Below are 13,724 nucleotides of genomic sequence, written 5' to 3'. Positions count from 1 at the left end.
AAAAAATTACACTGCAAAATGCTGAGCTTTGAACAGGAAAAGGCACGCTGGCTAGGGGAGGGCAACGTTTTAAATGCTAGAAAACTATAGGCTGGACTGACATTCATTATCTTTAAAATTTTGGTCTGCTTTGCAGTTTAAAGCTCTCATGCTTTTTCAAGTTTTGTACTTGAAACAAAATTCTTTTACCCTGAAAAATTAGGGAAGACGATTTAAGAAACATGCAAGTTCATTTGCAGCTGGCAAGATTTTGGTGGTGGTGGTGGGGTGGTTTTTTAGGGTGCTGTTTTGTTTTGTGGTGGTTTGTTGTTTGGTTTTGGGGGATTTTTGTTGGGTTTGGGTTTTGTTTGTTTGTTTGTTTTTAAAGACATACCTTTACTCCCAATCCCCCTTTTTCCACATTTAGGTGTTAAACTAGGAGAGCATATCACATGAAAATACAAAAATGACTGATTGCTCAGGTCCTCAGCTGGGAAGAGAACAGCTTTTGTAAGGAACAATTTGTGTATCAGAAGTTTGGAAGCTACAGAGGGGAGTTAAAGTTTCAGCTCGACAGTGCCAATTACAGCTACAGCAAGATGAATACTGAGGAACAAACCCATTCTGCTCAGAGGCTGGAGAGAAGGGAAGATGAGAGAGAAGAGATACAAGCCTATGTATTTAGAAAAAAAAAGGGGCTTGAAGTCATCTGCTAGACAGCGAACCACTTTTTCCATGGCAAAAGCATTAGGCTGAAGATCCAGTGAATGTACATGGCAAGCTCTCAGTCCTAATTGGAACAGCATTGGTTATTTAACAATGTATCCTTAGTCTAATGTACTATTCAAGTAGGTATTAAACTATGGAGCTTTTTTCTTTTGGACAGTAATTATACATAGCCCTGCTCTATCTGTCCGCTTGATCAATTTTTACTCTCAACTCCTACTGCATCACCCTTCAAGTTTGCCCATTATCACAAAGTCTTCAAGGCTAAAAAGCCTCTAAACCCCTGTTGTAACATGCAGACAGGAAAAAGAAAGCCAGCTAACTCTCTAATTCCTTCCCTCCCTCATAAGCTTGCAGGTGTTCGTTTTCATTGTCTAAAAGAATCAAAGAGAAAGTCATCAGCTCATTTCCTCTCCCTTAGTACAGTCCCTTTTAAGAAGCTACTTTTCATCATGTTTTACTCAGTACTCATAAATAATATAGATAATTGCAGATGGTCATAATAAACAAGCAGAGAAAGTATACCTATATAGTACAAAGGAAACAATAAAAATTCTGATGTGCTCCAAAAGCAGAAGGAATTCCTGGCAAATAGCAGCACTTGCATCCAGGTCATTTTTTTAGTTGATGTAAGGTAATCATAGAGCCAAAAATAACACAAGGACAGATACTAGACAAAGCTAAACAAGGGTGCTGGCAGCTCACTTCCCTCCGAAGCACGTATTTCCTACCTCCTCCCCACATGCAATACATACAGCTATCTCTTCCCTAAAAATTTGCATTAGGAAGGAGGAATATTGCTCATGGAAAGATAGGTTTAAAACTGCTGAAACTCCAAAATACGTAAGCAGCATGCAATTAGGAAGATATTATGCTGACTGTAACAAGAAACTCTCTTAAGAGAGTCCACCCAGCTGCCCAAGAGTTAACATTATGCATTTCTCATCAAAACCTCTTCCAAGAGGTTAAGCACACAATAGACTATCTAAAGCACAGCTAGAAGGGCTGCTTGAAATTCCACACATGTGCCTCAGCAATGTATTTCTATTAATGTCCAGTGTGTGTCAGCGTGAAGATAAGGTACCAACATCATGTCCAACCAGCCAGCTAGAGAATGGGACGCCGTGTAAAACATTGTCTGATGCTTAGAATCCCGGAGAACAGTGGCGTTTGCAATCTCACCCGCTGCACACGTGCCTGATAACGCCACCAACGAGGAGAGGCGGCAGGAGCAAACCGTTCTGCAGTTTTGGGAAAGTAAAAAAGACAGAGTGAAAGAGGGAGGAGGGAAGCAAACAAGAATGAAAATAAACTTCATCAGCAAATAGAAGCAGGTTTGAGGATGCCCAACTGTAACAGAAGGTATAAACAAACTGGAAAAAGCCTCAGTGAAATTTACTCTTCCTATCAGCTTGCTTTCTTTAAGGCAAGAAATAAAGAAATAACATCAGTGCTTATTTTGATTTCTCCCATCATACCGTGTAGACTCAGCTTCATCTTCTAGTACAATCCAGCAAAGCTATTTGTATTGGGAGACTTGTGGAAGACACTGTATTTGAGGAAATGTAATCTTGAGCAGGGCACGTCTGCTCTATTGGGTCTGTTACTTGGGCCTTGAGAAGCCCGTATGTTACCATGAGCAGCTGCTGTATGGGAACCCACTGGAATACCCCATGCTTGTCTGCGCTGTGCACTGATGGGTGTTATCCCACAGATAAGATTCCGGCCCATCAGGAAACTTCCTATTAGCTGAACAGCTTGCTAGTATAATCGGTAACATACCTATCTTTGAGAAAGGTAAACTGTATGTGGATGAAGGGGTGGAATGTAGCGATCCTGACCAGGAGACTACTATGCATCGAGGAGGTGGTGATCCACAGAACAGTTAAAATGAGCAGGTGAGGGCCTGCGCTGTGCTACGCATACAGATACAGTGTGGCCCCCAGGCCTGTCTTGTGCTGCACAGATTCCTCGGCATGGTAACAGAGGAGCCTACAGGCAGCTGCCCCTCAGTACAGGACCCTGCGGGACCTTGCCTTTATCTAAACGAGCAGCAAGATGTTCTCATGTGAACATCCTTGATGAACAGAGTTGTTTTCTTGTAAGAATATAATTGCTTAAATGACAGAAAAGGAGGAACCTCTCCCTCTGCCCAGCATGCCATGGGAAAATCCATCCAGGGCCTGTCCAATGCTGCACGAAAAGAAAGCAGGGCTCCCAGCATCTGAAAGGATGTAGCATTTACTTGCTATCTATAGTCCTCTTCCTATTCTATCTTATTAAAACAGCTATTTTATTAAGCTACTTGTCAGCCTTTCTTATTGAGACCCAGAAAGAACCCTGCACCATTTCTCTCTCACACCACCCACTGGTGCAGAACACTGCCCATCTCAGGTATCTTCTTTACCACCCCTCTGTTGCCAATGAGGATCACCATCAAGACATACACGTTAAGATTCCAAGAAAGGGTGGCAGAAGCACCAAAGCTAGTTTTCATGGCATTTAGGGAATATGACAGAAATTACATCCAGTGGCAGGTCACCTACCTCACATCCCCATCATCTGAGAGTGCAAGAGCAATTGAAGTGTTCCATTCAGTGCAAACTTATTTCCTAGCTATTATATTAGCCCTTTAAATTCACGGTCTTGCTCTCTTTTTAAGCAACACTTTCCAGACAGAAACGTCAAGAAAATTTTCAGTGACAAAGGATCATTGATTCAAGATTCAAACACTGTCATTTTTTAGATAGAATACCATGAACACTGGAAAGCTATCACCAAATACTAAGTTAGATATATGTAATATCCCAAATACTCAAAAAACAGACAAGCAAAATTGTAACCCAAAAATAAAGTTTAACCAAGCTAGTGGGAACCACATTCTTATAACGCTCTCAGCCTTTATACCTATGACAATCTCATACCACAAACCATACCACATTGGACTAATACTGGCTCGTAGGAAAAGAAAGCCTACTGAAACACCCTGATGCATTACCAAATCTCTTGCTTACACCCCCCAAGTTAGCTGCAAAATTAGAACAGAATTCTACTACTCCACAGTAGTCTGGCAGTAAAAAAAAAAGATGCAGTGCTAGGTTTGCTGGACCATTCATGGAAAAAAATCAACATACTATTATCTTATTTCTTTACGAATTGAATATTTTGTAGTTATAGATAGAGGAAAAGGAAGGCTAATCTTATCTTTTGCTTCTTAAATGATGGAATGGCTTTACAGTAACCCTAAATCAGAACAAATGAATCTGGAAGAAGTTTCTGTGGAGTACATGAACTTGGTAGACAAAAAAAAAAGTGTGAAATATGGGCACAGGAGAATTGAAGGCAAGACAGGGGAGGTAGGCAGCACCACAGACAACTTCAATTTGTTGCAGCTGTAGGATTTAAAAAGAGGCCAACCTTGTGATAAGGTCCCTTAGCCCAACAGACTACAAAAATGAGAAGCTCAAACGACCATCAGCTGCTGAAATCTGCAAATACTCTCCAAACACAAATTAACCTTCAGTCAGGAGATAAAAGACTAGCTGCAGAAATTGGAAGTTGTTAAGAAAATGCTATAAATGTCTGACAAATCATAGCAGCAGTAGCAGGGAAAATAAGGAGTACAGACAGAGCATCTTACCCTTAGCCAGATAACAACTTTACCTTCCCTGAAGGGAAGATGGAGAAAGAGGAGGTTTTCTTTTGGTTTGGCTTTGGTTTTACTTTCTGGGTTCATTGTAGTACACATTCTCCAAAATGGCTTTAGTTAATTCTAGACCTCACTGATGCTCCAGAGACTGGAAGTTATTAGCTTGCTGGAGGTAGAAGACACATAGATGCTCACCATGCCAAACTTAAATTTAATGCAAACCTTTCCAAAGTCCACCCTTTAATACTGCAAGATTACTTTCTATAGGGATCCCTTAAATGTTTAATGGTTTCATAAAAAGAAGTAATTCCTTCACTGCAGAAATGCACCCACTTCTATAGTAGAAGGTCGCAGCCAAAGAAGAACTCATCTGTGGGGGAAAAGGAAGGATGTTCTGGCCAGAGACTACAGAATAAGAGACTGCTGACTTTAAAGACTCCACACATTAATACATTTTCTTAAAAGGAAAGTCTAGAAAGGTATCTCTTGGCTCAGACAGCAAGAATGAGAGGGATAGAAGGAACAAGGTCTGAAGCTACTCAGCCTAGCTACTTAAATCCCCCTATCACTAGTTTGCAACATTTTGTAATAAATCATCACAGCTTAAACCAAAATCCACATCTTTCCATTTGTATCAGCACATTTAAAAGGCAGTTTTATTCAATTAGCGAAAGCAATCAAAAACTGCATTGCACCTTCTAGCCAAAGATAACGCCACTCCTGCTAACCTAGTCAAGGGTTCCCTAGCTGGTTTTGCATGCACTAAGGGTAGGTATGTGAGTGTTTGACACACAGTATGTGAATGCTCTGAAAATAGCCAAACTGCAGGGAACAACGCTCATCAGGAGGTACTGCCCCCACAACTGGTGGTACCCATGCTCTATGTAGGAATTAATGTTCTAGTAACTAAATGCACAAGCCATTTTCTAAAGAAAACATAAAAATTAATCTGAAAAAAAAAAGGTGTCATTCCTGTAGTAAACACATGTAGACACTTGTTGCTGACTGTAACATCAATGAAAATCAAACTTGGAGAAAAATAACTGAATGGGCTTTTTCCTCATTTTGCACTATTATTGAAGACAAGCCTCCATACTATTTGCTTTTAATCAATGTTTTCTGTTTTACCCACAAAAAACTTCAACAACGAAACATTTACAGAAATTAAAGAACTACTAACCACTAAAACCCAAGATTTGTATTAGCAATGTCTCCTCCCAGAACCAACCTGTTTCCTACACATAGGCTTGCAACTTTAGAAAGAGAAGGATTTTAGCTCAGCGTGATACATTTTAGCAGCAGAGCTAGAAGAGCCAAAAAAAATGGCCTTGGTGTGCGCAGTATCCAAACCATAATGCAAAGCTCACAGAGACAATACCTTTCATTACATCAACTCAACTAAACAAAGAGGAAAAAAATGACAAGTTTTGACGGTAGAGGCCTGACCTCAAAAACAGCAGTTTCACTTCACTGATGGCCCCACACTGTCACAGTTTCAACAAGCACCATGCTGCTACTGGACCTCAGCCAGTCACTCCAGCTTGTCTCAATGATATGAGATTACGCACAACAAAACCCCAGTCTAATCTAGAGATGCTTACCTATTGTTAATCAGCCAGGATGAAGCTGATCCCCAGCTTATCACAAAGTAAAGGAAAGCTTTAACAAAACTAAATTGTGTTCAGCACCATTTCTAAAACCATCTTCGATACCAGCTCAGCTGCATCTACAGCTGATACTGCTCAACAACAGTGGGTAATTCACAGCAAAAAATGTAAGCAAGGTTGGCTTGAAACTTCATCAATGACCAGAAACCTAAGGAAAACTTTCCATGAATCGGCCAATTGCATCATTCCTCCACCCCTACAGGGCCAAAAAAAGAAAAAAACCCACTACTCTACCTGACCACTCCCCTACTACCACCAAAATTCTCCTCCATTGTATCAATCTATGAATGGGCTGTTTATGCTGCTTTCAGCAATTTTAAACAATTTAACCTCCACATTCTTTAAACTGGAGAAGAAAACATACCAGTTAAAATGTCAGCAGACTGATATACACTAAACCAAGGGTGGAAGTGTCCAAAGTATACCAGAGCAAAGCCCAAGAGCTCAGAATCCCACATTCACAAGATGACACCAATATCAAAACCCACTGCCCTGGTCAAAGGTATGGCCAGTCATGCATTCTTCCTTCAGCCCTTCTCTCCTGAATCAACAAGAGGAGATGAGAGGCTCTGAAGAGCAAAGAGATTATTTCTGGGCAAGAAATCATCTTAAAAGAATCTGACAGCCTATGACCAATTATAATCAGCTACTGAGGCAACCAGAGACAGGACAAACCTTAAATCCTCGTATTTCCTCCCACACGCACATTCTGGGCCACACTAATCACAACAGGACAATGCTGGAGCCACCAGAAAGCAAAGGTTGCCATCCAGCAAGCCAATGAGCAAGGTGTGACTAGAAACACTGGGAATGGTAAGCTGTCCATCATTGACAGCTGGAGCAACACTTTCCCAGCAATTTAGGAATTCTGCATCCAGTGTGTTTTCACGCAGCAACCAATGCCCGTCAGTCTTGTCTGAAAAAGCTAATTATGGTGCAAAGTTTGTCCTACCATCACCCCATTTCTGAATTCATTCTTTCGAAGTGGGAAGGAAGAAGACAACTTTTGGTCAATAACTCTGACAAAGCCATTATCCTAGGGGTATTAAATGAGGAGATAAGAACTTCAGGGCTTTGCACAAATCATATTAGTTCAATTCTCAAATCCGGGTAATGCTTCTTTTCAAAGTATTAATTTCATTTATTCTGTTTGCTCTCCCTCTGTCCTGATAACACAGGAGCACATGGCCCCTAAATGAGATCCTCCTATTTTATAAGTTATAATCCTCCCTTTCTAGAGTAGTAATGGGATGTCTTCGCTTAATCGCGTTTATCCCCCCCCCGCTTCTGCTTTTCTCCATCCCCATTCCACATTGATTTGTTTCAAAGGTTTCAGCAAAAACCATCAGGCAGGAGTCACTGGCTCCAAGAGGCTCGTGATGCATATGCTGCACAGCCTTAGGGGATTACAAAAGCAGAATGGAGAAAAAAGAGCAGCTTTGCTTGCAAAGTTTCTTTTGCTGGTAAGAAGGAGAAAAAAAGAAAGCCAAAAGAACTGAGAAGTTGAGAAGAGGTTTTGATTAATTGGAAATGAAAGAGGAAAGATTGCTGGTATAGGGGAAAGGTGAGACTATTCACAACACAGTGAAGCAATTAAATAACTTGACTACGACAACTTTGGAAGTTCCTCATTCTAGAAATAAAAAAAGGATTTAAAGATAGCTGTATTAACTCTTGGATATTTCACATGAGACTTAAGGCATGCTACAAGCATTAGTTAAACACCCTAGGCCCTGCTGTGAAGTACTGCACATACAGTCCTTGCTGTATTGTAAAGTACTCACAGCATTAAATTATTCAGAGTCCAGTCAGCACCACGATCCTGCAGTGCTATACAAACAAACAAAACATTTTATCTCTAGTACAAATTGGTGAGAGTTCTTACAACAGCTTAGCAGACTACTTCCATTTGAGCCAGTCCCACACGGTTAATCAAAAGCCACATTCACTCAAAGAGGGAAGTGAATGCTGCAGTGTTTCTACTTACAGAGCTGTTCTGCTTCTCAAACTAAAACTTTAAGGAGTTTTACTCAAAACCTAAGGTATCTAGAAGCTAAGTACCTTGTTCAAAGTCATAAAAAAAAAAAAGATCAAGATAAAATTGTAGAATGGGACCCAGGTACTTAACTCTAACTGCCTCTTGTAACCAGTGCACTGCTTAAAGGAAAAAAAAAAAGAAAACCACACGAAAACCCCAACAATAAGTTTTAATCTGCACCCTATCCCATAAATGAAGAAGTAACTGGCCCCAGAAGCTGACAGCAAGTTCCTTATCAAAGGTTAGCCGCAGTCCATGCTCTCTTCAGGAATGTGCATTATATAATAAGACTGAAGAAGTGATTCATAGCAATACTGCCAATAATAAAAGTCAGTGAATGAAAATCATAAAGAACAGATTAAGTGACAAGCGACATTCAGCACAATCAAAATGAAATAATTTCAAAATACAGCTATTATATTTGGATTTATTGTCTACAAGTGGTAAGGTTAATGGAGAATATTGCAGCACTACTGGAGACAACTGTACGAGAGAAGGCTACTAATCCCCAAACTATTGATATGTTAAGGGCACAGGGCAGCTCAAGATCTTACTGCAAATATTTAAAAAAAAAATAAAACAAATCTTCCTAATTATATGTGGTATGATTTTCAATTTTTACTAAATTAAGTGCTGCTAGAAGCAAATTATTCATTTGTTATTTCTTTCATGGGAGTTGCCCCATTTTGTGACCTACTAGGCTTCCCTAGTAGGTCACAGCAACAACAACAAAAACTCTGAAAGTTGTTCCCTTACAAATTTAAGCAGACTATTTCCAGTGCCATCTGCACCTGCACTACCACTAGGTACCTAGAGCTCCACTATTATCTTCTACCTGAAAGAGAAGACTGACACAGAAGAAATGAAAGAGCAGCTCACACCCATTATTTGCCTCATATGCTAGGGCTAAAAGCAGAAGAGTGAGCAAGAAACATTTGAGCCCTATTCCAAAGAAAGGAAGAAAACAATACTGGAAGACAAAGGGCAGATATGATTTAAGTAGGATTGAGACAATACAACAAGGTAACCATGCCCAAAAGGAAACTGTAGTGAGATAAAGCAAGTCTGATAAGGATCCAAATAATTTAAAAGGCTGGCAAAAACAGTTCCTGCTTAGGAAGACACCTAGAAGCCAACAGACAATAGCTTTGACCTCATCTTTGCAAGGACAGGCCAGACTATTCCATTTTTTAAGGATCTTAAATCTATACCTGATCAAGAGCAATGAACTTTAACAGTTTCTCTTTCTTGCACCACAATCTGGGCTAACACTCCATGGTCCCTATTTATCTTTTATGGGTTACACAAGGAGAGCCTGGTCAGATTTTTGCAAAGCATCAAGTATGCACTATCTAGGTATGTGACACTGCAGGACTAAAAGCTAATTCAGGCAAGAGAACAGCTTTTGTACGTTAGAGGTCAGGTCCCAACTCATTTTAGAGGTGCCATCTTTACACTTCACAAATATTGCCTGACTCTGCTGGTCACATTTCTCCAGGATTACTCTGCACCTCACTGCAGAAGGGCAGGGCTCTACTTCCAAGGCGGACCACATCTTTAGATTGGACAATAAATCCACTGGCTTCTTCCCCACCCTCTTTACAGAAGTCCATTAACTGCATTCATACAGAGAATATTCTCTTTCTAGTGGAAAGAGAGTTAATACTGCATCTACTGACCCAGATGTCCTATGCAGAGGAATGGCAGTCACCTGCCATGCAGCTTCCCGTGGTTAGGATACAGTCTGCCAAGAGGAAATTTCCTATGATACAGCAGCTGTTCACAAGCTATATCCAGGAGAGCAATCTCAGAGACCTACCAATCCAACCCCATGCAAACATCACCATGGAGTCAAAAAGCACAAATGGGTCCAAAAACACAAACGGACATATTCATGGAAGACAAGTTCATCAAGGACTGTTAACCACCAAGGTGAAAATAACTCTTGTTGAAAAGGCCTCTAAGCCCCAGAACAGCAGAAGTTGCGAAGGTGTACAGGTGGAAAATACTGCTATACACCTACCCTGTTCTCATGCTCTCCATAAGCAGCTGCTATGGATCACTGTCAAGACATGGGCTATAGCTAGAAGGACCTTCTCTCTGAACCACTATGGCCTTTCTCATATAGATTTTACTTATTCAGCCCCCTAAAATCCCTTCATATTATAACCTCAAAACGCTTCACAGCCAAGTCACGTGCCTGGGTAAGCCACGCCTATTAGCATTCAACATATAGAAAAAACATGCTCATAGAGAGGTTCTTCAGTTAAATCAAGTGCATGCAACAGATCAGTAGGATGGAAGAAACACAATAAAGACTTTCATTACTCAAGTCTGTTCTCTCCCTAAACCATCCTTTCAGTATGTACCAGGCAAGGAGAATTACTCTAGATCTGGTTCTCTCAATAAACAGTTTCAACATCACAGTCTGAATGAACAAGCAATTCGAGCTCACTGTGGCAAGCACAGTCCCACCTCACTGTCACACCCGAACACCTCATACCACTGCAGGTCAGGAAAAAGTGGCAGTTCCAGGAAGACCCTGCATTGTTTACAGACAGTACACCATTGCCATAGTAATGCTAGTATTTAAAAGAAAACAATATAAAATAGTATCACGTGAATATTAAGCACCGATGACAGCCCCAACCTACTGTAGTGATATAAGCCTTTTGCTCTACTCAGTCTCATCTCACTGTACTTCTGCCTCCATCACTGTTCTTCTCAGCACTGGTATGACAGTCGCCCAGTGGGTTATCTCAGCAACACCAAGGTGCCTGACCAATAGTAAAGGCTGCAGCAAGAAGTCCCCAAAAATAACTCTGCCTACGGGGCAAGAACAGATTGGTTTGGGAGTCAGTGGTGTGCACAAAAGGGGTTTATGCTTCCTGGTCCCTAAAAATCAATCTTAAGCCTTCTTCAAAATGTTAAAATACCTGACAGTTTTGTAACAGTTCTTCTGTTACCAGCATCCTAAAAGACTCAAACAACAGAACTCATTATTACTTTTAATTAATTTGGGTATTTGCACAATTATACTCTAGAAAAATGGAGCAGTTTCAGGATAGATCAGGTCAGCAGAATCTAATCCTGTTTATATCGAAATGTTCATTTCATACACTTGATAGTTTAAAAGAGTTCTCTCTAGCTCAGACAACAACCCCATATACACACACCACACTGGCCTGCACAGGTAAAGCTGTCCCCAGCACAGTCATTACTTAAACTTTTCCCTGCAAGCTCGGCCTTAGCATCACCGCATGACATGCTGCAAGTGTAGCTTGCCAGCTACACTGTAAGCCAAACATAAGTGATGAGTTGGGAGGTGATGAGTGATTCAGCCTAAATTAAAGTTTCTAAGCTCATCCCGCAAGTGACATTTAATGAATCCTCTCAAGCAGGAAGAGTTTAGCCTGTTGTGTATGGAAACATACTGGAGTTTTTTGTCACTCACCAGCTGGGCTGCTCTCTTCCTCTCTTCATTAGTGTTGTTCCTCTCCCGCTGAAGGGCAGTATTCAAGGCCTCACTGGCTGCTTCCCTTTCTCTTTTGGCCAGCCGGAGCAACTCCTCTTGGACCAGTTCCTGTTCTCGCTCATACCTGTATGAGCACCAAAGGCAAAGAGAAAGAACGTGATCAGCAGACTTCTGGCAACAGGGTCATGGCTTAGCATGGACTATCCCTGCCTAGAGCCGAAATATAAATCCATAATCTATTTGACACAAAGTCTGCTCAAAGCCCCTCCATTATCAGCAGATATTCAAAAGTCCAACAAACTTTAAACATGACCTGCAGCTTCAGTGAGGTACAGCTCTGGCAACAAAGGTAGACTTAGCACCATATAAGCTTATACCTCAGTTACATTTAGCTCTATAAAGTACTTAATTATCACCTGAAAACAGTGAGAATGGAAAGTAGTTAGCTAGATAAATAGACACTGCTTTGGAAAAGATCACAGGATGTACAACAATAAAAGGAGTTAGCCTTTCTGACAATGCTGCTCTTCTGCTCCACAATGGAAAGAAAATCACATAAAACACATGCAGCAACAGCACTGAGAGAAGCGGCCTTGTCAGATCCATAGTCTGGACACCTGAATCTCCGATTCCCATGAAGGAAATTTTGTCCAATTCAAGCCTTAGAAATCTTACATGCAAGCAAAGAGAGATGAATATGAAGTGAATCACAGAATAAATTAGGTTAGATGGGATCTTTGAAGGTCATTTCTTTCAGCCTCCTGCTCAAAACAGAACTAACTTCAAGGCTAGATCAGGCCGCTCAGGGCCTTCTCCAGTCAACCTTTGATGATGTCCAACAGTGGAGACTCTATATCCTTCCTGTGAAGCACTGGAACAGGCTCACTGCATTCACTGACTGGAGTTTTCTGCCACCCTTGACCCTCCCAATACCCAGGCAGAATTTCCTTGCTGTGATTTGTGTCCCTAGCCTCTTGTTTTTTCAGTGTGTACCTCTGAGAACAGTCTGGCACTGCCTCTGTTTTACTACTTCAGGAAGTTGAAAACAACAGTTAGATCCTCCCTCTTCTCAAGGCTAAGCCAATGCAGTTCCCTCAGCCCCTCTTATCCCATGCCTCTAGCTTGCCGAGGTCCCTCTGAGTGGCAGTGCTGCCCTACACCGAGCAGTGACCACTCCCTCAATTTGGTGTCATCCACAAATTTTCTCAGGGTGTATTTCAGCCCATCCAGGTCTGATTCCAGTTCCATAGTTGAGCCACATGCATACAAGCTGCTCCTCCCTTTCTTGTCTTCCCTGCTCACCTTTCCGCTGCATTTCTGCCTCTACCTCCTTTCCCAGACCAGGTATTTGGGATGCAGTTCAGTAGCTCAGCACTGAAAACTTCCAGCAATTTCAATTCCACAGTCCCCAAGAAAGCGAACCAGCTTTCCAGAGACTTCCTTGGTTGCATTTCTGACTTTCTTAAGGACAGTGTGATTGATGCAACAGGTTTTTGTTTCAACAGGTTTGGCCAGTCAGTTGTAATACTAAAAAAACACCACACACAAAGACTGCTTTTCATCGTTAACTGGAAAAGACTGATCTTTACAGCATCTTTAAGAGCGCACAGACAGATCAGGCCAGCAGTTTTGTAACAGAAAGCTACTGAGTTACACAGAACTGAAGTTCACACTGCCTTGCATTGCTGAGAACTAGGAGGAGACTGCTGTGTTTCCGACAAAGAAGAGGACAGTTTTCTTCTGCAATTTTCTCACCCTTACCCCATCTTCACAGGTATTTCTATCTTAATACATTAAAATACCCTTGGATGAAAAATTCATAGCACTCCACACTGGCTGACAGACATTATGTCCAGTCTAGAAAAAGGAGGAGGAATGGAATCAGATACATAAATAGATCTGATTATTTCAGGTATAAACTGAATTGAACCCATCGCCATGTTTGAGGTTCCAAAATTCCTAATGGAAGCATCAGACACAGACTCCTTCACTTGTCCCAGAAAAGGCAACTGTACTCAAGGTTACGCTCTATTGGTCTTGCAGTGCGCATCACACAAGTTTTCTGTAGTTACAAGCTCTTTACATTGGTGCCCCCTGTTTTTCCAAACACCACTCCAATTGCCCACACCTCCCCTGACTGCTCTCTTTGGCTAAGGGACAGGCTTCCCTAAAAAAAAAAAAAAAAAAAAG

The 13,724-nt window shown here is 41.3% G+C and overlaps 1 protein-coding gene across 1 annotated transcript in view; it reads right to left on the bottom strand.

The window, feature by feature from the left end:
* Positions 1–13,724, bottom strand: part of CHCHD6 (coiled-coil-helix-coiled-coil-helix domain containing 6) — a 116,055-nt gene that overhangs the window by 98,222 nt on the left and 4,109 nt on the right. Inside the window, 1 exon segment of the mRNA XM_075713593.1 lies at positions 11,514–11,658. Coding sequence (XP_075569708.1) covers positions 11,514–11,658 — 145 coding nt within the window.

This window comes from Pelecanus crispus, chromosome 7, assembly GCF_030463565.1.
Source record: "Pelecanus crispus isolate bPelCri1 chromosome 7, bPelCri1.pri, whole genome shotgun sequence".
Lineage (NCBI taxonomy): Eukaryota > Metazoa > Chordata > Aves > Pelecaniformes > Pelecanidae > Pelecanus > Pelecanus crispus.
Note: the sequence above shows the minus strand (reverse complement) of the source record. Positions and strands in the feature narration are given on the sequence as shown.